The sequence below is a fragment of the Oryctolagus cuniculus genome, chromosome 6 (assembly GCF_051225735.1).
Source record: "Oryctolagus cuniculus isolate XC-2025 breed Fujian yellow rabbit chromosome 6, ASM5122573v1, whole genome shotgun sequence".
Lineage (NCBI taxonomy): Eukaryota > Metazoa > Chordata > Mammalia > Lagomorpha > Leporidae > Oryctolagus > Oryctolagus cuniculus.
Genome location: NC_142872.1, coordinates 21,458,419 through 21,483,156, shown reverse-complemented (window position 1 = coordinate 21,483,156; position 24,738 = coordinate 21,458,419). Strand labels below are relative to the sequence as shown.

The window sequence follows — 24,738 nt, the reverse complement described above, 5'->3', positions numbered from 1 at the left end:
AGGATGTGGGCCGCTGTTGTGTTGCTGCATTTCCCAGAAGGCCACAGTAGGTCTCTATTACCTATAGGAATTAAATTCAAAATGCCTGGATTCGGTTTTGTGGCACAGTGGGTAAAGCCTCCACCTGTGATGCTGGCATCCCATATGGGCACTGTTTTGATTCACCTCCCTAGTAATGTGCCTGGGAAAGCAGCGGAAGATGGCCCAAATAGTTTGGCCCCTGCACCCTTGTGGGAGACCCTGTCAGAGTTCCAGGCTCCTGGTTTTGGCCTAATCCAGCCTCTCCCATTGTGGCTGTTTGAAGAGTGAATCAGCAATGGAAGGTCTCTATCTCTTTGTGCCCCTCTCCTTCCTTTCAAATAAACAAAATAAAAATTTTTTTTAAAAAAGGGAACAGTGTAGTTAAAAGTAAATAGATACATTCATAATGCCTATCTGAGCATATCTGATTGTATTCTATCTCCAGCATATCTTTCCCTCTACATCTAGAGTAATGAAATATATAATGGTCACAAAAACAGTTGTGATGTTTTCTGCTTTCTCCCTTTGATTTCAACTTTTTTTATACAGATTTATTAATTTGAATGAATTTACTCCTCAAATGGCCTTAATGGCCAAGGCTGGGCCCCGCTGGATCCAGGAGTCAGGAACTTCATCCAGGTCTCCAACCTGAGTGACAGGAGCCCAAACACTTGGGCCATCTTCTGCTTTTCCCAGGCCCGTTAACAGCAAGTCGTTTAGGAAGTAGAGCAGTGTGAACATGCTGGCATCACAGGCAGTGGCTTTACCTGGTGCAGCGCAAAACCGGCACAGAGATTAAGCTTTCAAATTCCACTTAAAAGTGAGATCATACAATATTTGTTTGTGTACCTTATTTTACATGAGATAATGTCTTTTAGGTTCATGCATGTTTTTGCAGTAAATTTCTGCTTTTATTTTTTGAAGGGCAGCTAGTATTCTGTTGAGTATATATACCACATTTTTTTTAATTGATGAACATTTAGATTGTTTTCAGGTCTTTTTGCCGTGCATGTTTTGAGACTTTTTAAATTTAGTGTTGAACTTTTATCATTATGAATTCTTTGTTAAATTGATTGTCCCTTTTTCTCTCCTGGTGCTTTAGCCTCAAACTGTACTGTATCTTAAATTTGAACAGCTGTGTCATCTTTCTTTTGGTTTGTGTTTTCATTATTATTATTATTTTTATTTTTATTTTTTTGGACAGGTAGAGTTATAGACAGAGAAAGACAGAAAGGTCTTCCCTCCATTGGTTCACTCCTCAAATGGTTGCCATGGCCGGCGTTGCGCTGATCTGAACCCAAGAGCCAGGTGCTTCTTCCCAGTCTCCCATGTAGGTGCAGCAGCCCAAGCACCTGGGCCATCCTCTACTGCCTTCCCGAGCCACAGCAGAGAGCTGGACTGGAAGAGGAGCAACCAGGACTAGAACCCAGTGCCCATATGGATTGCCGCAGCCACAGGCAGAGGATTAACTAAGTGAGCCACAGCGCCAGCCCCAATGTGTCCATCCTTTTTATTAGTATTTTCTCTTCTGTGAGCTTGTTAGTACATAAAAAGTGCAGATACAGGCCGGCGCTGTGGTGCAGTAGGTTAATCCTCCGCCTCTGCGCCGGCAAATCGTATGGGCGCCGGTTCTAGTCCTGGCTGCTCCTTTTCCAATCCAGCTCTCTGCTATGGCCTAGGAAAGCGGTAGAAGATGGCCCAAATCCTTGGGCCCCTACATTCACGTGGGAGACCCGGAAGAAGCTCCTGGCTCCTTGCTTTGGATCAGCCCGGCTCCGGCCGTTGAGGCCATCTGGGGAGTGAACCAGCGAATAGAAGACCTCTTCCTCTGTCCCCACCTTCCTCTGTAACTCTTTCAAATAAATAAAATAAATCTTTTTTAAAAAAAGTATGTATAAACATACTTTTAATAAATTTGGATCAGAGATTACAGCATACTTCCTTCACCTATTAAGTCTGCTACTGCAACTTTATGGATAGTTAAAGGAATTTAGATCACTTTAATAGTTTTATTTATCCTCCTTTAGAGTTAAACTTGTTAATGATGTGTTTTAATTCTTTGTAAATTTTAAACTTCATAGAACCTTAGTGTTACTATTTTATATAGATGGTGTTCATATAGATATATCCACACATTTACTATTTTTATTGTTTTGTTGTTGTTGTTGCTGCATTTGGAGTCATTTTCCTTCTCTCAGTGGATTTCTTTCGCTGTAAGTTTGCTGGGGAGTAATTCTCTTATTTTTGTTTCTGTGGAAAATGACTATTTTTGTTCCTTAGGATTTTTTTTGTGAATTTGATATTTTTTATATAGTGAGTCTAATTCATAAACAGTAGTACATATAAGAAATCATCAAAAAGTTCATGAAGGGGCTGGCATAGTGGGTAAAGCCACCACCAGCTATCCCGGATCATGTCTCAGCTGCTCCACTTCTGATCCAGCTCCCTGTTAATGGCCTGGGAGAAGAAGCAGAAGATGGCCCAAGCAGTGGGGCCCCTGTGACCCACATGGGAATCTTGAATGAAACTCCTAGCTTTGACCTGGCTCAGACCTGGCTGTTGTGGCCACTTGGGGAGTGAACTAGAAAATGGAAGACCTCTCTCTTTCTCTCCATCTCTCTTTGTAACTCTGACTTATAAATAAATAAATAAGAAACATGTGGGGTTTTTTTAAGATTTATTTTATTTATTTTAAGATTTATTTTATTTATTTGAAAGAGTTACAGAAAGAGGCAGAGCCAGAGAGGGGTCTTCGTTTGCTGGTTTACTCGCTAAATAACCACAGCGGCCAGAGCTGAGCTGATCTGAAGCCAGGATCCAGGAGCCTCTTTGGGTCTCCCATGAGGGTGCAGGGGCCAAGGATTTGGGCCATCCTCCACTGCCTTTCCAGGCCATAGCTGAGACATGTATTGGAAGCGGAGCAGCTGGGACTTGAACTGGTGCCCATAAGGGATGCTAACTCTTGATAAGATCTGGTTTGAGGCACTGAGAAGGATAAGACATCATTGTGTAAAGACCCTCTTTGAGAGCAACATGAATTCTGCTAAAATTGAATCAAGAACCCAGAGCAAATTTATAGTAAACCTTGGTTGAAAGAATGGTAAAATCATTGATGCTTTTTGAAAAGTGTATGTTGACGATACCCCCAAATAACTCAGAAGTTTGCAAATGGATAACTGCAAGATGATATGGAAAATGAAACCCACAGCACTAGCACATTCACATCAATTTGCAGGGAAAACATTGACCTTCTCGGTGTTGTGATTGAAGAGAACCTACAGTTAACAGCAGCAACAGCAAACTCTACAGTCATCTCGGTTTGTTCAACTTACACAGCCATGACTGCCAGAACTGTTGTACTCAGATCAGTTTCAGACAAGACCTTTTAAAAGAAATTTTAAATAAGTTTGTTCAAGATCCTAAGCATTTCTTTGAAGAATTGTAACAGAAGCTGAAACGTGGCTTTAACAGTACAGTCCTGAAGAAAAAGCACAATAAAAATAATGGTTACCAAGAAGTTGAAATTCTCAAATAGAAGAAAATGGACCAATCAAAAGCAAAGATCATGGAAATAGTCTTTTGAAATATTCATGGTGTTTTGCTTATTGACTTTTTTGGGTGCCAAAAAATGATAATGAGTGCTTATTATGTGTTTTGAGAAAGATAGCTAAAGGTTAGGCAGAAAAATACTCAGGAGAGCTTCAGAGAATCCATCTGCACCAGAACAATGCTTCTGTTCATTCCTCTCAGCGAACAAGAGCAATTTTGTGATGATTTCAATGAGAAATTGTTAAGCATCCACCTTACAGTCCTGATTTAACTGTTGCTTACATTTCTTCTTTAAACCAGTCTTAAAACATCCTTAAAGGGCACCGATTTTTCTTTAGTTAATAATGTAAGCAAGAGTTCATTGACAGGGGTAAAATCTTCCCCTCATATGTTCCACCTATCTGATACCTAAGGATGATACTGATTTTCATATGTTGATACTGTCTTTAACAAGCTTATTGAAAATCTTAAAATTCGTGGAGTACACATCTTCTGTTTTTCTCTGAAGACAACCTTTCATCTGGAAATAAATATGTCTTGATGTTTGCATTTTAATTGTCTTACCCCTTATTTTTCTTGTATTCTACTACCAAAGAGGACTGCTAATACCAAGTATAAAATTTCAGCTTTTGGAGATACTACTCTATTGTCTTTTGACTTCCAAAGTTTCTGTTGAGAAATCAGCCATCAGTTGTTTTGTTTTCCCTGACTACCCCAAGACTTTTGTCTTTTATTTATACCCACAGTTTTTCTAAAAATATTTATTTATTTATATGAAAGAGTTAACAGAAATAGAGGAAGAGAGAGGGGGAGAGCTAGAGACAGAGTGAGAGGGAGGGAGGGAGGGAGGAAGGGACGAAGGATGGGCGGGCTAGCGAGCTTCTCTCCATTGGTTCACTCCCCATATGGCTGCAGGGGCTGGGGCTGGGGTGTGCCAAAGCCAGGAGTTTGTTCTGGATATCCTACTGTCGCTCCCCCTCTTCGTGGAGGAACGACACTAAACCCTGCCTAGGCTTCATATCCGAGTCACGGCACCATTATGTCGCTCCCCCTCTTCGTGGAGGAACGACACAGAACCCTGCGCTGTTCTTCTGTCTGCTCGGCCCTCCCCGGGTTTGCTGCTGGTTCTTCCCGGGTTGGCTACTATCCCTTCCACCTCCGTGGAAGGGCGGTTCCCCCTGCCACATTCCCCACTTCCACAGGGGAGCGGCACACCGCCGGCCGGCTCTCTCGGGGGCTGCACAGGTGTTCCCCTTAGATGTTCCCCTTAGATGTTCCTGGTGCATGCCGTCTCTGTCTCTCTCCTCCTTTATAGTCCTCCTCCGCCAATCCTAACTCGGCTGCCCACACGCCGAGTACGCTGCTCTCCAATCAGGAACAGGTCCTACAGTTTATTGGTTGAACTGGAGGCAGCTGTGTAAAAGCTGTTTTCTTCTCTCCCAGCGCCATATTGTGGGAGAGCAGATGCATAGAATAAGTCTTAATTCCAGTAACTTAGTCTAGTCCGAGCTGCTCCCCACACCTACATGGGTGCAGGAGCAGGGAGCTGGATTGGAAAGTGCAACTGTGTCAAGTCTTGGACCGGCACCTGCCTGGGATGCTGGCAACGCAGCCTTATCCACTCTGCCATAACACCAGCCCCTCCCCAGTAGTTTTACATTGGTGTGCATAGGTGTGATTTTGTTTGTATTTGACTTGAGAGTTCCTGAAACTCATTGAGAGTGATTTCCTGTTTGTTAGTAGTTTTAGAAAGTGCTCAGTCAACATCTTTCTTCTTTGCAGTAAGCTTTCTTTCTCTTCCGTTTCTGGGATTGGCTTGTCAGATGTTGTGTTCTCACTGGATCTGCTGTGACTCATACTTCTTCCCTCCTAATTTCATGCTTGTTACTTTGCATGCTTCATTCTGGATATTTTTTCAGTTCAGTCTTTTGTAGTTATTTTCATAGCTATATCAGTCTTTTATTGAGTCCATCTTCAGGTTTTTAAATTTCTATTTTGTATTTTAGAATTTTTTTCATTCTTTTTCCTTTCTAAAATTGTTAGTCTTGTCCTTTTCTCTACATACATAATGGGTCACTAAACAGGACCCATTCTGGCCAGGGAGCTGTAGGACCTATGAGTTAAGAATGATTTTAACATTTTTAAAAGATTGTTTTAAAATATTGATAAAAAGAAAGTGGACATTATGGCACAGCAGGTTAAGCTGACACTTCAGAAGTCTACATCACATATTGGAGTGCCTGGCCCAACCCCAGCTTTAGGGTGTGGAGGGTTGGAAAGTGAACCAGCAGATGGAAGATTTCTCTCTCTCTGTTGCTGTCTCTGTCAAACTGGTGGGTAGATAAATTAATTTTAAAAGAAAAGGAACATATAAAACCAAAAAAGACAAAAGTATCCAACAGAAGATTTGTGTTTGCCTGTAACCGTTGAGTGGAAATACCAGTAATCATGGGTTCCCTTAATCTAGCATCAGGAATTGAAATCATTATGAAATCAAGGTTGAAGTATTTTTGAGTTAAAATTCTTAGAGCATAGTATCCTCTGCAGGATCATAGTCCAAGAGTTTCCCTTCCAGACTGACCTTGGAAATTAGGAATCAAGAGATACTCTTAGGAGAAAAGCAACCTCAGAGACCAGTAACTGCATACTTGAGCGAGTGAATGTATGCATGTTTTCTAGGCCCTGTGCTCTCTTATGTTTCTCTCTTCTCACCCCCTCAAGAATGTGTGTGTGTGTGTGTGTGTGTGTGTGTTTTCCACATTTCTGTTTATATTATAGAATGCAATTGAATTACCTAATCCATCATTTTCAGTAGGGGAAGTTCATAATTAATTTTGGTGTGTAGTTTTTGTAATTATAGTAATTACTGTTGAGATGATTTAATTCGGACTTAACCATTTGTTCATTTGGAGTATATTTAACTTGTACTGTCTATGTGACACTGTCTTTAATGTTTTCCTAAATAAAACAGTTGGAAACTATTTTTTAAATTTGGATTGCTCTTAATGGTCTGAGGAATCACTTGGGAAGACATTATACCATACCTTCTGTGTGGCACATTCATTACTTAGAGTGTAGTGTTTTGTTTCTTAACTCCTAGGACATTTATTATCTGAGATGTAGTATGAAGTGTGTTACATAACCTCTGTACCTGACAAGAGTGTGACCATATTAAAGGGCTGTTGAAGTAATTTCCTTCTTGTGTCTCTTGTATCCCAGTACCTAGCACACATTCATTAAATTGCTTTGATTGTTAGTAATTTCTCAGAGACCAGTCATATACTAATTTAATAACAGTAAGTATAAAGATGCTTACAAAATTTAGGGGATATTAAATGCAGTTAGTTTGTTGCTGCCTAGTGCTGGGCTTTAATCCAAGATACTGTTGTTTGTTTTACTGTCTATGTGTTTTAATAGTATTCTGGCCCTTTACAGTTAAAGCAACTGATATTTTTATGTGGGAAAAGGAGGGATCAAACTTTTCCTTTGAAACACTGTTAATAATGACAGTTCCTTTTGGGAAACTATTTGATGAGCTTACCACTGTAGGGATGTCTCAAAGCTTGAGAATATTACTTGGTTCTTATTATTTCAAAAGATTTTTGCCAAGGATGGAGAAATTAAGTTAGAAATGAGGTTGTATAGTAATGTGCATAAACAGAAATGTATTAATAGAAGTTATAGTGTTTCAAGAACTCGTAAAAAGGTAAAGTCTGACATTTACAATAACTAAATTCTTCTTTTTCCTTCAGCTTCCGGCTGATCTTACCAAGATGCACCTCACAGACAGCCCTCACCCACAGGTGACTCATGTGTCCTCTAGTCAGTCTGGCTGTAGCATTGCCAGTGATTCCGGAAGCAGCAGTTTATCTGATATCTATCAGGTAATACCTTAAGAGTTTGTGTACTGTGACTATGGCTTTTTTATACTTCAAAATATTCTATGGCAGTATAAAATTCAAGCATAAGTTCTATAGAGAAGTATACTTTATTTACTTTTCAAATTTGTATGCCTAATCAAAGGTGATCTGTCTTTTGAGAAGGATTAGGTATAATCCAGTGTTAGCTTCCATTTTTTTTTTTTATCTCACTGACCCCTTAGAAATATATAAACTTGCTTTCATAAGTAGAAGTCATGAGGAACATTAGCATTGTTTTTATATTATAAAAAAGATTTCTGTTACTGTAATATATAAATTAGTGAATTATTAACTTTTTCATTTTTAAAACCTCAGAAGAAATGGCCAATTTAGTAAGATTTTCAGTGTTCCTTGTAATAGAGGGCAGGCTTTGGGAGGCCCCCACCCGGGAGGGTCCTTACACATTCTGCTGAGGTGGAACCTAAGTTCAGAGCAGTGCATTCTGCAGTCCTCAGAGTGGAACTTTGTGTGTGGTCTCTTTTCTGGGGAGTGAGTTGTATTCTGTCAGTGATCATGAATATACAGGCTTTCAGTAAAATAAAGAACACATGATACTTGTTGCCCAACTGATTAAGCTGCTGCCTGGGACACGTGCATCCTGTGTGAGCACCCCTTCGTGTCCAGGCTGCTCTGTCTCTGATCCAGCTCCCTGCTGGTGTGCTTGGGAAGGCAGGAGATACCGCAAATTCTTGTGCCCCTTCCACTCTGGTGGGAGATGTGGAGGAGCTCCTGGCTTCACCCTGGCTTGGTGTGCACACACTCCATTTTTCTTTCACTCTGCCTTTCAAATAATGAATAAATCTCCTTTTTAAAGTTGGTTTATTCAGAATTTCAAATGTGCAGTGTATTTTGGAGCTAATAGAAATTTAAACTGAGCCATATATTTAAGTTTTCTGGAAATCATATTTTAAAAAGTAGAAGGAAACAAGCACAATTAATTTTAGTAATATGTTTTATTAAGCACAGTATATCCAAATATTATAATTTTGGCCTGTAATCAACATTTTAACATAATTTATGTGCGTTCTTCATACGAAGTCTTTTTTTTAAACATGGGCACCTCAATAGGCATTTTTTTTTTAAGATTTATTAATATTACTTGAAAGTCAAGAGTTATACAAAGAGAGAAGGAGAGGCAGAGAGAGGAGTCTTCCATCCGCTGGTTTCACTCCCCAATTGGCCGCAACAGCCAGAGCTGTACCGATCCAAAAAGAGGAGCTTCTTCCAGGTCTCACACGTGGGTGCAGGGGCCCAAGGGCTTGGGCCATCTTCCACTGCTTTGCCAGGCACATTAACAGAGCTGAATCGGAAGTGGAGCAGCCAGGATTCAAATTGATGTGCTTGTGGGATGCCAGTGCTGCGGGACACAGCTTAACTTGCTACACTCCATCACCGGCCACAAAGCTAACTCTTTAGAAAACCATTTAATTTTACAGCACCCTGCAGTTCAGAGTAGCCACATTTAAATAGGCCAATTGCCCAGTGTACTGAGTGGTGTCCATAAAACACAGAACTGTGGAAATAGTTGTTTTTTGAGGGAAACATTTAAATTGTGGTTCTACTAAGCTACCCAGATTTAGGTATTTTAGAAAAACCAGGCTGATAGGCAAATGAAAGATGAAAAACAGCCAGCCACCATTTTTTAGTTTATGTGTAGCTTTTCAAAACGTTCTGGTCTTCCCCAAAACATGTATCTTGTGGAAGAGCAGTGGCATCTCTGAGTTTTTCCAGGAGAGGAACTCTGAGGAAGATAGGCCTGGAATTGGTCAAATTCAGGAATATGGCTGCTGCATATTCCTGTCAGGATGGGTGGGAATGTCTTAACCTTGCTAAGAGAGACTGTACACAACAGGAGATGCACTGACAAACTGTGGAAACCTAGTCTCACTGGAATGATCCATTTCTAAGGCAAATAGTTGTGAGGGAAGGGACAAAAGAGTGCGTAGATTAAAATTCAGGGTCGCTGGGAAAGGACAGTACTTCACTGTGCGCTGGAAGACTAGGCCCCTATATGTTGGTGAACATACTGGAGAAGTTTCTGAAGAACTGCACCTCTGTTAGCGTTTACAGATTTCCCACCTGTAAGATAACCAACCTGAAGTTGGAATTGGAGGTTTTGTGTTGCAGGACTATGACCCCGAGTGAATTGCCCTGCTTGAAACTGTCCATATGTCTTCCTTCCTCAGTAATACTATACAATTCATTCTACCTTATAAGAAGTTCAGTTTAAGAATGGACACAGCTGTGGGTAGGTGTTGCTATCTCTCCTGCATATTGCAAGGTATTGTAGAAGTCTCCTTTTTGTGCTCCAGACTCCTGAAATTACCATTGGCTCCCTTCCCTCAGTCAACAAATTCAATCTCAGATCGACTTAATTCTGCCTCCTACACCAATTGTGTGTATGTGTTTTGTGTTAACTGATGTGTAATTTACACATGAAATTTACTCTCTTCAGTTTACATCAAGTCATAGAACTTACTTTCTGTTTCCTCAGAAAGTACCCTATCCCCCTTGCTGTAGGTCTCCTCTCCTGATACCCGACTGTTGGGAACCACCAGTCTTTTTTCTCCCTTACAAGTTACCATTTTCTAGAAGCTCACACAAATGAGATAATTTTTTTTAAAAATGTGCCACGGCTCACTTGGCTGATCCTCCGCCTGCAGCGCTGGCACCCCGGGTTCTAGTCCCGGTTGGGGCGCCGGATTCTGTCCTGGTTGCTCCTCTTCCAGTCCAGTTCTCTGCTGTGGCCTGGGAAGGCAGTGGAGGATGGCCCAAGTGCTTGGACCCTGCACCTGCATGGGAGACCAGGAGGAAGCACTTGGCTCCTGGCTTCGGATTGGCGCAGCGCGCCGGCCGTAGCAGCCATTTAGGGGGTGAACCAACGGAAGGAAGACCTTTCTCTCTGTCTCTCTCTCACTAACTCTGCCTGTCAAAAAAAAAAAAAAAATGCAAGGACACTTATAAATTAAGCAATGATATAAAAATAAATTTGAATGAAGTTGAGTGAGGAAGAAAAGCAACAAAAAACAATTGAAATTCTAGACCTCCCCAAAAAAATTCAGGATTTTTTTTTTTTTTTTTTTTTTGACAGGCAGAGTGGACAGTGAGAGAGAGAGACAGAGAGAAAGGTCTTCCTTTTGCCGTTGGTTCACCCTCCAATGGCCGCCGCAGTCGGCACACCACGCTGATCCAGGAGCCAGGTACTTCTCCTGGTCTCCCATGGGGTGCAGGGCCCAAGCACTCAGGCCATCCTCCACTGCACTCCCTGGCCACAGCAGAGAGCTGGCGTGGAAGAGGGGCAACCGGGACAGAATCCGGCGCCCCGACTGGGACTAGAACCCGGGGTGCCGGCGCTGCAAGGCAGAGGATTAGCCTAGTGAGCCGCAGCGACGGCCAAAATTCAGGAATTTAAAAGAGCAGCGACGGCCAAAATTCAGGAATTTAAAAGAGAAAATTATGATAATGCTAAAATAAAATATGCAAAATTATTCCATAAAACCAAACTGACTTTTAGTTAGCTGTAGAGCAATAACCAAAAGATAGAAACACCCTGAAGGCTAAAACAAAAGCAAGTCAACAAAAATATAAACAGAAGGAAAAAAATTGAAAAATGTTATTAATTGTGTAGACATTTTGTTTTATATACACTGAATGCAAATCTGAGTGCAGGAGCACCAACTGACATTGTTAGCAAATAATAGTTTTGCTGGTGGTAGCTTTTTGGGTAGTTCTTAAGTTTTTTAAATTAGTATTTCTATATTTAACAGATTTTAAGGAGGATATAAACACAGTGTAGGGTTAAAAATAGAAATTAAAAACATTGTGGAAAATGATGAATAGTTATTAAGAGTAAAAGCAAGAAGAACAGATTAATAGTAGGTCAATAAATATTCTTCCAGAAATGAAGTATTTTTGCATTTTTAAAAATCTATTTTTGGCCGGCGTGGCGTCTCAATAGGCTAATCCTCCACCTAGCAGCGCCGGCACACCGGGTTCTAGTCCTGGTCAGGGCATCGGATCCTTTCCTGGTTGCCCCTCTTACAGGCCAGCTCTCTGCTGTGGCCCGGGAAGGCAGCGGAGGGTGGCCCAATTGCTTGGGCCCTGCCATGGGAGACCATCGGATCAGCGCGGTGCGCCGGCCGCAACCCGCCAGCTGTGGCGGCCATTGGAGGGTGAACCAACGGCAAAAGGAAGACCTTTCTCTGTCTCTCTCTCTCACTATCCACTCTGCCTGTCAAAAAAAAAAAAAAAAAAAAAATCTACAATTTTAAAAATTCATCAGTAAGTCATCTAATATCACTCAACCAAATTCTGTTTGTCTGTATGTGGTTCTGATTAGATCCTGATGACTAAAATGGAAGAATTAATTATTGAGTACTGGACTCATTTTTTTCCCCTTGACCTCAGGCTATCTTTGTAGTACCTGTTTTAGCTGTGGCCGGATGCTTTGGTTATGCATGTGCATTACCAATGCCTTAACCAGACACAGTCAAGTCAATTTGTGTGGTTTATCTGAATTTCAGTATTCGAGAGCTTTTAAAGATAAACACCTAACCTGTAACAGTATTAACAGTGCCTTGTAAAATGATGTAATTTTTTTAAAAGATTATTTATATGAAAGCCGGAGCCACAGAGAGGCAGAGGCAAAGAGTTCTTCCATCTGCTGGTTCACTCCCCAGATGGTCGCAGCAACTGCAGCTGGGCCATTCCAAAGCCAGGAGTCAGGAGCTTCTTCCTGGTCTCCCACACGGTTCAGGGACTGAAGCACTTGGGCCGTCTTCTACTGCTTTCCCAGTCCACAGCAGAGAGCTGGATTGGAAGTGGAGCAGCTGGAACTCGAACCAGCACCCATATAGGATGCCAGCACTGCAGGGGGTGGCTTTGCCCTCTATGCTACAGCGCCAGCCCCAAATGATGTAATTTTTAATTTGGAGCATTGGAAAGCTGCTTCTACCATTGCTTCTGTCCAGATGTGTGGCTATACTTCCATGTATTTTCCTCTTTACGGTGTTCGTGTCTTCTAGTTTATAAATGAAAACCATTGACTAGCAAAGAAACTTCAAAATAATGCATTTACCACAGTCTAGGGGAAAAAAAAGGAGATAATGTTTCCAGTGTGACTTTGTTTATAATCAAATTAGGTTGAAATTTAGCCAAGAGTATGCATTAAGATGTTAAAAATTCTTGGATAGAGTATTTTATGCATCTTCAAAGAGTACTCAAGAGAATAAGAAATGCTTCTTTCTAGAATCCTTATTTTAGTCTAAGAGCTGAGAAATTGAGATACATTGACTTGAATAAAAGCACTTGTCTTTTCACTAACTCATTATTAAATAATGTAAGACATGAATTTCATCACCCATTTACCTTTTCAAAATTTCTTTGTAGGAAATAAACTTTCTAAAAAGGCCAAGGCTTCAATTGCCACGTGTGTGTTGACATGATCCCCTAAGTTACAGCTCTAGTGCTAGTCTCTCCAGAACTGTGGCGTTACGTTTCCATCAGAATGCTTTTTCACCTCATCTACCTTTAACCCACCTTGTCTTTTCTTCTACCTATTGTTTATATTTCTTTTAAGAATGCTGAATGTCCAAGAAACTGTTGTTTCTTAGCTACCTCTTTAAGATTTTTGTTTATTTGAGAAGCAGGGAGAGAGGGAGAGAGAGAGATCTTCATCTGCTAGGTCACTACCTAAGTGGTCTTGCCTTTTGGGGTAGAGCGGGCAAAGCCAGGCATCAAGAACTTCTAGTCTCCTACCTGGGTGGCAGGGTCCCAAGTACTTGGGCCATCTTCTACTGCCTTACTAGATACATTAGCAAGGAGCTGGGTCAGAAGCAGAGCAGCCAGGGCTTGAACCATAGCTCACATAGCGGATCTGGCGTCACTTGTAGTGGCTTAACCTGCTCTACGACAGTGGTAGCCTGGCTTCTTTTTTTTTAAAATTCCTGTTTGAAATAAATTTTAAGAATGCTGTGACCTTAATTATTCCTCTCCGTAAAAAGCTTAATCCCTCTCCATTATCTCATTTACATTCTTCACTCCACATTCCAAGTCTTTGACTTCTAAACATCATCTGCAGTCTAGTTTAATATTCCACTATTTTGCCACTTAGGCATTCTAGATTTTGTTTGATGAGAACTACGTAACACTCTCTGAACATGTTTGCCTTTCCCAGCCTTGCGTTTTAGTCGTGCTTTTCTAACTGTAGGTCCACTTAGATGACATTTTTGTGTTATCTTTCATGTTCTTCCACCAAGAAGAGGTATCTTGTTCCTTGGAAACCTGCAACAGTTTTTCTCTGGTCATGAGGCTTTTGTGCTGTTTTTACTGTAGTTATTTACTTGAATCTAAAATTTTTCCAATATCAAATTTATGGGTAACACTGTCTATATCTTAACTTTATAACCCATGTTTTGTCAAGCATAGTGTTGGCACTTAGTAATCTAGAAAAAAATTCAGTTGAAGTACATTTGGAGGTAGAAATCAATATAAGTTCTAAGGAAATTCAAAAGATGTATGAAGATAAATAAAGCTCTACATATGTTGCTTGTCTACCTGTTGGAGAGGTTATGGAGTAGGCCAGAGTTCTTGCCTGACCAGAAAAACTAAGGAAAAATAAGGATTAAATGTTCTATAAACAGAGTTGTAAGAAATACTAAAAAATGGGAATTCAGAAAGAAGGATTGCAGGTCTGAAGTTCTGGCTTAATACTTGCCCTAAATATGAAAATCTGGCTTTTTTGTAAATATGTTTAACTATTAATTCCAACCTGTAGTTTGCCTTGTTGAAGCTTCATGTTTATCTAGATGCAAACAGGAAAAGGATATCCTCTGGTTTATTTTGGGAAGGCCAGGTCATCAGAAAATCATTTCAGACTGTCTGCTTCACCAAATTCTGTTTACACAGAGATGTTAATATGGCAAGACAAGGAAAGCACAAGAAGTTTAATAGCTCTTGTTAATCCTATCACCAATATACTGTGCACCCCCTACTCCAGGCTTAATTCATTTATCATAATCTTTTGAAGGCTTGCAGTATCCCAGGTGCTAGAGTAAAGTAAGTGAAAGGCCAGGACTTAATCTGCTGTGTACCCTACCTTAATGAATATGTAGTATATTTTGACTCACAGTTTTTGTTCGAACTCTTGGTATTATACAAGGCTCTAAACATCTGTTAAATTTTCTTTTTGGCTTATCTACCCTCTCTCTACTTAAGTGTAAGTAGTTTGTATTGCCTTTTGTTCAAGTTTACTTACCTTACGGTTTATACTTTGTTATTGATATTTCCGATTTTTTCTTCATTATAGTCCCTGGTTATGAGATGGGACTATCCCTGTGTGACCGTATCTCATTCATTTTGTTATTACAGAATACCTTAGATTGGGTAGCTCATAAAGAACAGAAATTTGGGGCCGGCGCTGTGGCACAGTGGGTTAACGCCCTGCCGTAAAGCGCCAGTATCTCATATGGGCGCCAGTTCTAGTCCCGGTTGCTCCTCTTCCCATCCAGCTCTCTGCTATGGCCTGGAAAAGCAGTAGAAGATGGCCCAAGTCCTTGGGTCCCTGCACCCATGTGGGAGACCAGGAAGAAGCTCCTGGCTTCTGATTGGCGCAGCCCTGGCTGTTGCAGCCATCTGGGGAGTGAACCAGTGGATGGAGGACTTCGCTCTCTGTCTCTACCTCTCTCTGTAACTCTGTCTTTCAAATAAAATAAAATAAAATAAAAAACACAGGAATTTATTTCTCAATATTTTGGAAACTGGAATACCAAAGATCAAGGTGCCAGTAAATGAAGACCCTTTGTATGGTTCATAAATGGCACTGTCTAGCTGTGTCCTCACATAGTAGAAGGAGCCGAATAGGTACTGTGGGCCTCTCTCTAATCCCATTCAAGAAGATTGTCGTGACATAACCATTTCCTTCATGATTTAGTCATTTCCCAAAGGCCCCATCTCCTAGTACTACTGCCTTGGGAATTAAGATATCAATGTAAGTATTTGGGTCAAAGTGGGAGGGTAGAAGGGGGGACACATTCAGACCATAGCAGACCCTTAAGAGCCAGCTTGTCTAATCTTCAAGGTCTTAACTTGGATGTTGAGTCTGGATTGTTAGCTATCTATTGCTTAAGGCTGTGTAGAAATCCAGAAGAACTGCAAGACGTGGTTTTAGAGAATAAATCGGGACTTTTTGAGTCGCAAGCGTTAGAGCCCTAACTTGATATAACAAAAGCCTTAAGGATAACTTAGTGACCCAGGGAGAAAGCAGACAGCTTTGATCTCAGAGAACCTGATTGCTTATAGTATATCTGCCCCTGCGTGTCTCTCTGTCTCTGGTTTTGGACTCCCTGTGACTTGATTTTTTTGTCTACCCTCTCTGATGCTTTGAGTCACGGATAGTCTGCTATGTGTGTTGTGCTCTTTATTTCTGTGTCCTGTGTGCTCAGTTTTTATTGCTTTACTGCTCTGTGTCTGCCTGTGTGGCTCAGTGCCCCCCTTCCTTTTCTCCACATGCTCATTCCGTTCTCAGTCCCTACAGAGAGGCATTTCCAGGTGGCTATAAGTTTCTGCTCTGACTTTTCTTGTGAGTAAAGGAGCTGTAGAAGAAAGGATGCTTTGCTTCCATCTCCGATTATAAAAATAGAAAGAAAATCCCTTTGTACTTCAGCTTATGTGGCCAGGAAGCAGGCACACTGTTGTCCCTTGGAATCTGAGCTTTAGAGAAGAACAGCAATCTCCAGACGAAGTATGATCTTGTAGGCAGACAGACAGTGAATGTTCAGAACAGGAGATGAGACTTACATTTTTATACGAAGATTTCAGTCTTCACTAATAACCATAGTTGAGTGCTTGTTTCATATTTGTTACTGTGAATTCTAGTTTTGCAACTCATTTCTTCTTTTATAGTCATGCCTTTTCATTTTTAAAGTGAATCAGTTGAGTGTAATTTTTAGAAGTATTGTCTGATAATCCATTTCATGACAATTTTATTTGCTGAAAGGCATCTTATTATTTTCTACAAATAGCATTTTACAATTTTTAAAAATCTGCTAGCTCCTTTATCTGATACTAATATGTTTTCAGATTAGTGGTATAAGTTAATTTTAAAGTGGGAGTGCTCTCAGCTCTTTGTATACAGTTAGATCCAACAATAAGATATTAGGAAGAGATGGGTATTTATTTTTTTATGCTGGATCTATTTTAACACTTTGCAGTTCTAATCTTTACCTTTTTTTAAAAAAACAGTTTATATGATTGCTTCCATTTCTTGATTTAAAGTCAAGTCTGGTAAAATAGTAACTTTTTTATATAACACTCAGTGTGCTGCTCGAGTGATTGAGATTTTTTTTCCTCTAGGCCACAGAGAGTGAGGTAGGAGATGTAGATTTAACACGTCTTCCAGAAGGACCTGTTGATTCTGAGGATGAAGAAGAAGATGATGAAGAGATTGATCGCACAGATCCATTGCATGGACGAGATCTTGTTCGTGAGTGTCTTGAAAAAGAACCTGCAGACAAAACTGATGATGACATTGGTAAGAAATGTTGTCTATTCACAATGAGACTTTGTAACTTAATTTATATATCCTTTACTCGATGACAAATTAGTTGGAAACTTAAGAGCTTAAAACGGTATATATTTATTATTTCATAGCTTTTGTGGGTCAGGAATTCAGCAAGTGGCTTAACCAGGTAATTCTGACTTGGAATTCTTCGTGAGTGGTAACCAGAATGTCACCAGAAGCTGCAGTCTTCCTGAATTGTCTGTCACTGGCTAAGTGGGTGGGTCTGTGTCCAGGATGGTATCTCATGACTTTTGGCACAAGACCTCAGTTCTTCATCATATGGGCTCCTCCATGTGGCAAGTACTAGTAATCCAAGGAATAATAAGGTAGATGCCACAGTATCTTCCATCATTTTGTCTCAGGAATGATACCACATTACTTAAGGCAAATTTTGTCACCACAACCAACCTCATTGTATCTTGAGAGATGAATGCATGTGGACATAAATACCAGGAGGCAGATCCTTGAGTGCCTTCTTTGAGGTTGGCTGCCAGATTTATAAAACAAAAACTTTGATTATAGTGATTTTTTTTTTTTTTTTTTTTTTTGCTTCATGTCCACAAAATATTTAAAACACAGTACTGGGAATGCCCAGTGTTGATGAATCAGCTTTTAAATTTTTTTCAAAGAATATGTTTTTAGTTCCTCAGAAACTTAGAAAGATATATAAAATTTTGGGCTAAAATTTTCCTTTATGTAATTTCTTATAGAACTACTTACTATAAGAAATACTTTTGAAAGTTGTGTGATAGGCCAGCGCTGTGGATCCCTAGGCTAATCCTCCGCCTAGTGGCGCCAGCACCTCGGGTTCTAGTCCCAGGTACGGCGCCGGATTCTGTCCCAGTTGCCCCCTCCTTCCAGGCCAGCTCTCTGCTATGGCCCGGGAATGCAGTGGAGGATGGCCCAAGTCCTTGGGCCCTTGCACCCGCATGGGAGACCAGGAGAAGCACTTGGCTCCTGCCTTCGGATCAGCACGGTGTGCCGGCCGCAGTGCGCCCGCCGCGGAGGCCATTGGAGGGTGAACCAACGGCAAAGGAAGACCTTTCTCTCTGTCTCTCTCTCTCACTGTCCACTCTGCCTGTCCAAAAAAAAAAAAAAAAAAAAAAGTTGTGTGATAGCCAAAGATGATAATGTTATCTTCAAAAATCAAAGGTTATTTTCTGTCAATTGTATATTATGCAGTTAAGATTTTGGCCGTTTAAGACTTATTTTGTGAAGATTGTCTAACTAGTAACTGGCATTGAGTTTTTATGGTAAATAGTTATGGTCTGCTGCTGTTTATAACACAGCTTTTTAAAAAAATGAAATACAATTAATGCCAGTTATCTCTGGGTATATAGCACCTTACAGCCATATCTACTTAGTCTCCTAGCTCACAGCTTATATGTGTTTCTCCCTTATTACTCATGTTTCTGAACCAGGGAATGATTTAAGGCACCTATAAACATTTATTAGTTAAATTAAAGTTACCTAGTTGCTTTGACAGATTCTGAGCTAGAATTCATATATGTTATCCCTAATTTATTTACATTTATTAAAATCATTTTAAAAAAATACTTTCAGCTCAGTAAGAACTTGCAAAAGACTACTCTGTTAGGTTAAAGAGCATCATTAAACTCAGGCATTGTGGAGTGGTATCTCATGCTGGTAAAATTAGAGAAAATCTCATCTGACCTTACACAGTGTCCTGGTTCTCTGTGCAAGTTGTCAATTCGTTTATCTTCCAATATTGCCGTATTTATATGTGGGTCTGAATGTATGTGTAAACTATGTAACTAAATTTTTTTTAATCAGTAATATTCTACCTTTTTTTTTTTTTCAGTTTCATAGATTACTAAGTTGATTAGGAAAGTTAGTATTCTGGATTTTGTAGTCAAGATGTCTTTAATTGTATTAATACTAGGATTTCTGTTTTTTTATAGAACAGTTATTGGAGTTTATGCACCAGTTGCCTGCTTTTGCAAACATGACCATGTCTGTAAGGAGAGAACTTTGTTCAGTGATGATTTTTGAAGTGGTAGAGCAGGCTGGCGCTATTATTCTTGAAGATGGCCAAGAGGTATGTTAGGAAATCAGTGTTGTATTAATTTTTAGAGTAATTTCCAAAAACCTGTATCTTGACTTCGGAAATTTTATGAGATATTTTCAAAATTAAAGCTGGGTTTCTGATAATTAAAATTTCTTAAGAATAAATTTTTGTTTTGGGTTTATTTTGTCTCTTTTATTTTTTAGCTTGAACTTTACCTAGAATATAAATTCAACAGATAAGTAATTTTCATTGACTCAAATGTTTTTACTTTTGAAGTTAGGTTGTAAGATAATTTAAAAGATTCTTAATTTGTCCTAATTGTATGTCATTATCTTTTAGAATGTTTATCAAGTATTTATTCTCCTTACTGCTTTTCTGTATTATACATCCATGTTTTAAAAATGAGGAAAGTGTATTGGTACGTGGCCTCCTAGTGAACTCCTGCCCGGGGAGGCATTTGTTGAAACAGTTCTATGTTAAAATGCTCAGGTGGTGACTTTTGGAATGGAAGAGGAAGAATACACAAGGCAATATTAAGAAGTACTTCAGTACTGTTTTTCTTATTAAATTAGTAAAGATTAATGTAGAGATGTTAGTAAATTAACATTGTCATGTCATATACTACTATTAGAACAATCTCTTGGAATAGTATTTGTGGAAAGTTATTTAGGAATTGGGTGTCACAGCACTCAAAGTCTTTAACCTTTTTTTTCCATTTTGTGAGTGTCTAGCCTAAAGACATAATGTAAAACTCAAGATTTGTATGTCACAAGATGTTCATTGCAGAATATTTATAATAGTGAAAATTAGACATTATCATAATTTAATGCAAGAATAAGCAATAATTTAATCTTATATAGATACTGTAATTATTTTTAAATTCTTTGATGAAAGTTATTGAGGGCATAAGTCTCATTTCTACCTTTTTTTGGTTGGCATTAATAATTATACTTATTTGTAGGATGCAGGGTTCTAATTCAATACATGTATACAGTGTGTTAGGATAAATTATTGTCATTAGCATTTTTTTATCCTCAAATATCAGAATTCTGTGTGTTGGAAACCTTTGAAGTCTTCTACTATAGTTATTTTGAAACATTTCACTATTTATTGTAGAATGTAGTTAACCCTGCTAAGCTATGTGGCATTAGAGCCCTCTGTGCTTTGGTACCCGTTACCCACACTCTGACGTTTCCCTGCCTGTCTGTCATCTGGATTCTGATGATCCCCATTTTACTGTCTGCTTTATCTAATCAGCGTTTTTCACTTCCGCAAATGAAAACGTGAGGTATTTGCCTTTTAGGCTTTACTTATTTAACATAATACCTTCTAGTGCTGTCCATGTTGTCACAAAAATAGGGTTTCATTGCTATATTTCAGCCTACTATTGTATGTATATATATTTATTACATTTTTTAATCTATTTATCTGTAAATAGATATCTTGGTTGATTTCATATCTTGGTTCTGGAATAGTGGTGTGATCAGCATGAGCATACAGATATACCCAGTAGTGGGATTTAATCAGATGGATTTTTAGTACTGAGCTCCTTATGTGTTCTTAATATTTGATGAATGTGGAATTTTTTTTGCATGTGTATAGTGCTGCTTTTGCTGTCTGCATTTTTGGAGTGTTATTTTAAAAAAGTTTTTTTGTTTTTTTGTTTTGTTTTGTTTTGTTTTGTTTTGTTTTAAAGCTGCGTATCCCAAAGTCTTGAAATGTCTTAGCCTAATAGTTTCTTAGTTTTAGCTTGTTGATTTAGGTCATTGATGCATTTTGAATTGATTTTTCTTTGGTCAGAGGTGGGGTAAAGGGTGTCTAGTTTCATTCTTGTATATGTATGTCTGGTTTTCCCAGCACTGTTTGTTAGATTGTCCTTTCTCCAGGATATGTCTTTAGCATTTTTGTCCCAGATCACTTGGCTTCAGGATACATGGCTTCGTTTCTGGGGTCTCTATTACATTCTGTTGGTCTGAGTGTCTTCTGTTAATGGCACGACTGCACTGTTTTGAGTAGTACAGCTTTGTAATGTGTTTTTTATTAAAGATTATTTGTTTGAAAGGCTAAGTAGCAGAGAGAGAGAGAGAATCCATTGGCTCACTCCCCAAATGGCCACAATTGCCAGAACTGGGCTGATCAGGAGTCAGGAGCTCACGGTGTCTCTCATCTGGGTGCTGTGGCTCAAGGACTTGGTCCACTTCTGTGGGTTTCCCTTCAGGGAGCTGGACTGGAAGTAAAGCAGCCTGGACTCGGCTGGGATGCCGACACCGTGTGCTGTGACTTAACTTGCTATGCCCCAGCGCCAGCCCCTGTAATGTGTTTTAAGTCAGGTATTATGCCTCTAAATTTTTTTCTCTTCATAATTGCTTTGAGTACTTTAGGTCTTTTATGGTTCTATATAAATTTAGTAATTATTTTTTTCAATTTTGTCATTGTGAATATCATTGATATTTTGATGGAGATTGAACTGAATCTGTAGATCACTTTCAGTAGTTTCGACATTTTACCAATATTATTTTTTCGTGTCCTCTGCATTTTTTTGAGTCCTCTGTTTCTTTCATCAGTGTTTTAGAATTTTTACTATAGAGGTCTTTAATTTCCTGGGGTTTGTTTATTCCTAGGTATGTGGTGGGGTGTGTGTGTGTGGAATAGGGCTGCTTTTTAAATTTCTTTTTCAGCCAGTTTATTATTTGCATATAAAAATATTGCTGTGTTTTGTATGTTGTTTTTATATCCTGCAACTTTGTGGAATTTGTTTAGAATATGAGCAGGTTTTTGTTGGAATCTTTAGGTTTTTTTTTTATTTATAAGGTACTGCCATCTGCAAATTAGGAGAATTTAACTTTTTCCTTTCTTGTCTAATTCACTGCCTGCAGCTTCCAGTATCACATTTAACAGAAGCAGTGAAAGTGGACATCCTTGTTTCAGATCTTAGAAGAAATGCTTTCAGCCTTTCTCCATTTAACATGATGTCTGAGTTTATCATATAAAGCCTTTATTATGTTGAAATGTGTTGTGTGCCCAGCTTGTTGAGGGATGGTGTTAAGTGTTATTGAATGCTTTGCTCTGTGTCTGCTGTGGTGATTATATGGTGTTTGTCTTTCAGCCTGTGGATGTTGTATATTCGTTGTGTGTTGAGGCCTCCCATCCTTGAATTCCTCACATAAATCCCACTTGATGAGAGTATTCAGTGTTTTTGATGTGCTGTTGGGTTTGATTTGCTCGTATTAAGTATTTGTTAACATGTCTGTTAATCGGAATACTAATCTGTAGTTTTCTTTTTTGTTATGTCTTCATCTGGTTTTGATAGAATAATGCTGACCTAATAAAATGAATTTGGCTGAGTTCCTTCCTTTACAATTTTTTGAAATTACTGAGAAATAACATAATCTTTTATAGAATTCAGCAGTGAAGCTGTCAGTTTCTGATCGTTTTTGTTGAAATGCTTTTCAGTACTGCTTCAGTCTTTGATAACTTGTCATGTTGTTCAGACATTCTATGTCCTCATGGTTCAACTTTGATTATGTGACGTGTGACGTGTACCCATTTCTTCTGAGTTTTCCAATTTGTCCTTAATCTTTTTTATTCCTCTACCATCAGTTGTACTGCCTCCTTGTTCACTACTGGTTTTATTTATTGGATCTTCCCTTTTTTTCTTGGTTTACCTGACTAAAGGTCTGTCCATTTTGTTTATCTTTTGGAAAGCCCAACTTTTGTTTTCACATATTTTTCTTTTGTTCTAATCTCTGTTTCATTTATTTGTGCTGTGATCTTAGTAGTTCGTGTAATTTGGGATTTGATTTGCACATATTCTTCTGGTTCTTTCAGGTGTAGTGATAAGTTGATTATTTAAGATCTTTTTGGTTTTTAATGTAAACATTAATTGCTAACAATTTTCCATCTCTGTGCTACTTAAACAATAAATTTTATTTTTTATTTGTTTGGCTTATTTGAGAGCCAGACAAGGAGGCAGATAGATGGAGAGAGTGTTCTCCTATCCACTAGCTCATTTCTCAACTGTCTACAACAACTGGAGCTGAGTCAGGCCACTGCCTGGAGCCAGGAACTCAAAGGGTACACAGCATCAGGAAGCTGGAATCAGGAGCAGAGCTGGGAATTAAACCCAGTCACTTTGATATGGGATACAGATAGCCTATCTTGTATGTTAACTCCTAGGCCAGACACCTGCCCATATCTCTTGGACCCTTGGTATGATATATTTCCATTTTCATTGTTTCAAGAAATAGTTAAAATCTCTTTTGTATAGTGACCCGATGGTTAATTCAGAAGTGTGTCGTTTAATTTCTTTGTATTGTTTAAGTTCTTATTGACTTCTAGTTGTATTCCACAGTGGTCAAAGAAGATAAGTGCTTGTTGAATTGTGTTTTTCTAGATTTCCTTTAAATTACATTACAACTATGAAAAGTTTGAGCTTAAGTTTGAGAGGGATTGGATATTAAAGGAGAATAAGTAATATTCATGGATAAATAGTAGACCTTTGAAGTGAACTCCTTGGAACATTAAATACTTCCATAAAAAAGCAAAGTTTTGTTAACATTAGAAATTTAGACTATTTTGTTAGATATGCCTTAAAATTCAGGCTTTTACAGTTTTTCTGTATCACTAACTGTTTTAGGGGAGCAGGCAGTAAGGCAGTAATTGCTGAGTGCCCTTAATATTTGTTAACTCATTCAAATACTAGAGTGGTTCTGTCATAGATACTGTTGTTATGGCCATCTTAGCAGTAGAGAACTGAGACACGGGGAGGTTTTCTCATGTACCGGCATCACTTAGATAGTCAGCAGTCAGGTCCGGATTAAGATTCTGAGAGTTTGTGTTTTTACTACATTATTTTTCCCTCAGAGAATTTTATAAATTATTAAAGTTTCTACTTTCTCTTCATGCCCAAAAGAAGAAACAGTGAAGTAAGTGTTGGTGGTTGGCATAGACAAGGCCTAGAGTGTTAATGACTAAGTATTTCGTAATATAACCAGATTTCCTTTTTAAAGTTATGCAAGTTATATATATAGAGAGAGATGTAGATATAAATGTATTCTTCTTCATAATTAAGATTATTTGTCTTTTTAAAAATATTCTAAAGACCTTTGTTTTTCTCTATAGCTTGACTCGTGGTATGTTATTTTAAATGGCACTGTGGAAATTAGTCATCCAGATGGGAAAGTTGAAAATCTCTTTATGGGAAATAGTTTTGGAATTACTCCCTCTCTGGATAAACAGTACATGCATGGAGTTGTCAGGACGAAAGTAGATGATTGTCAGGTAAGGTTATCTTAGGTCAAACACTTTTTTTTTTTTTTTAAGATTTATTTTATTTACTTTACAAGCAAAGTTACAGAGAGATAAAAGGAGAGATCTTCTGTCCTCTGGTTCACTGCCCAAATGGCTGCAACAGCCACAGCTGGGCAGGCCAGGAGCCAAAAGCCCCTGCAGGTCTCCCTCATGGATATAGGGATTCAAGTATTGGGGCCATCTTTCTTTGCTTTCCCAGGTTCACTAGCAGGGAGCTGGATCAGAAGTGGAGCAGCTAGGACTCAAAATGGCACCCATACGGGATGCCTGTGCTGCAAGTGGTGACATTACCCACTCTGCCACAGTCAGATACTCTTGCTTGTTTACTTTAAAATGTCTAAGCCTGTTTG

At 39.1% G+C, this 24,738-nt stretch overlaps 1 protein-coding gene across 16 annotated transcripts in view; it reads left to right on the top strand.

Moving 5' to 3' along the window:
• RAPGEF6 (Rap guanine nucleotide exchange factor 6) overlaps positions 1 to 24,738 on the top strand; it is a 200,629-nt gene that overhangs the window by 86,413 nt on the left and 89,478 nt on the right. For all 16 annotated transcript variants that reach the window (XR_016236064.1, XR_016236065.1, XM_089335844.1 and 13 more), the window contains 4 exons: positions 7,323 to 7,454; positions 16,842 to 17,019; positions 18,972 to 19,108; positions 24,200 to 24,358. Coding sequence is in view for 14 of the 16 variants with exons in the window: in XM_089335844.1 (XP_089191970.1) it covers positions 7,323 to 7,454; positions 16,842 to 17,019; positions 18,972 to 19,108; positions 24,200 to 24,358 (606 nt within the window). In the remaining 2 variants the exon portion in view is untranslated. The remainder of the gene's footprint in view (positions 1 to 7,322; positions 7,455 to 16,841; positions 17,020 to 18,971; positions 19,109 to 24,199; positions 24,359 to 24,738) is intronic.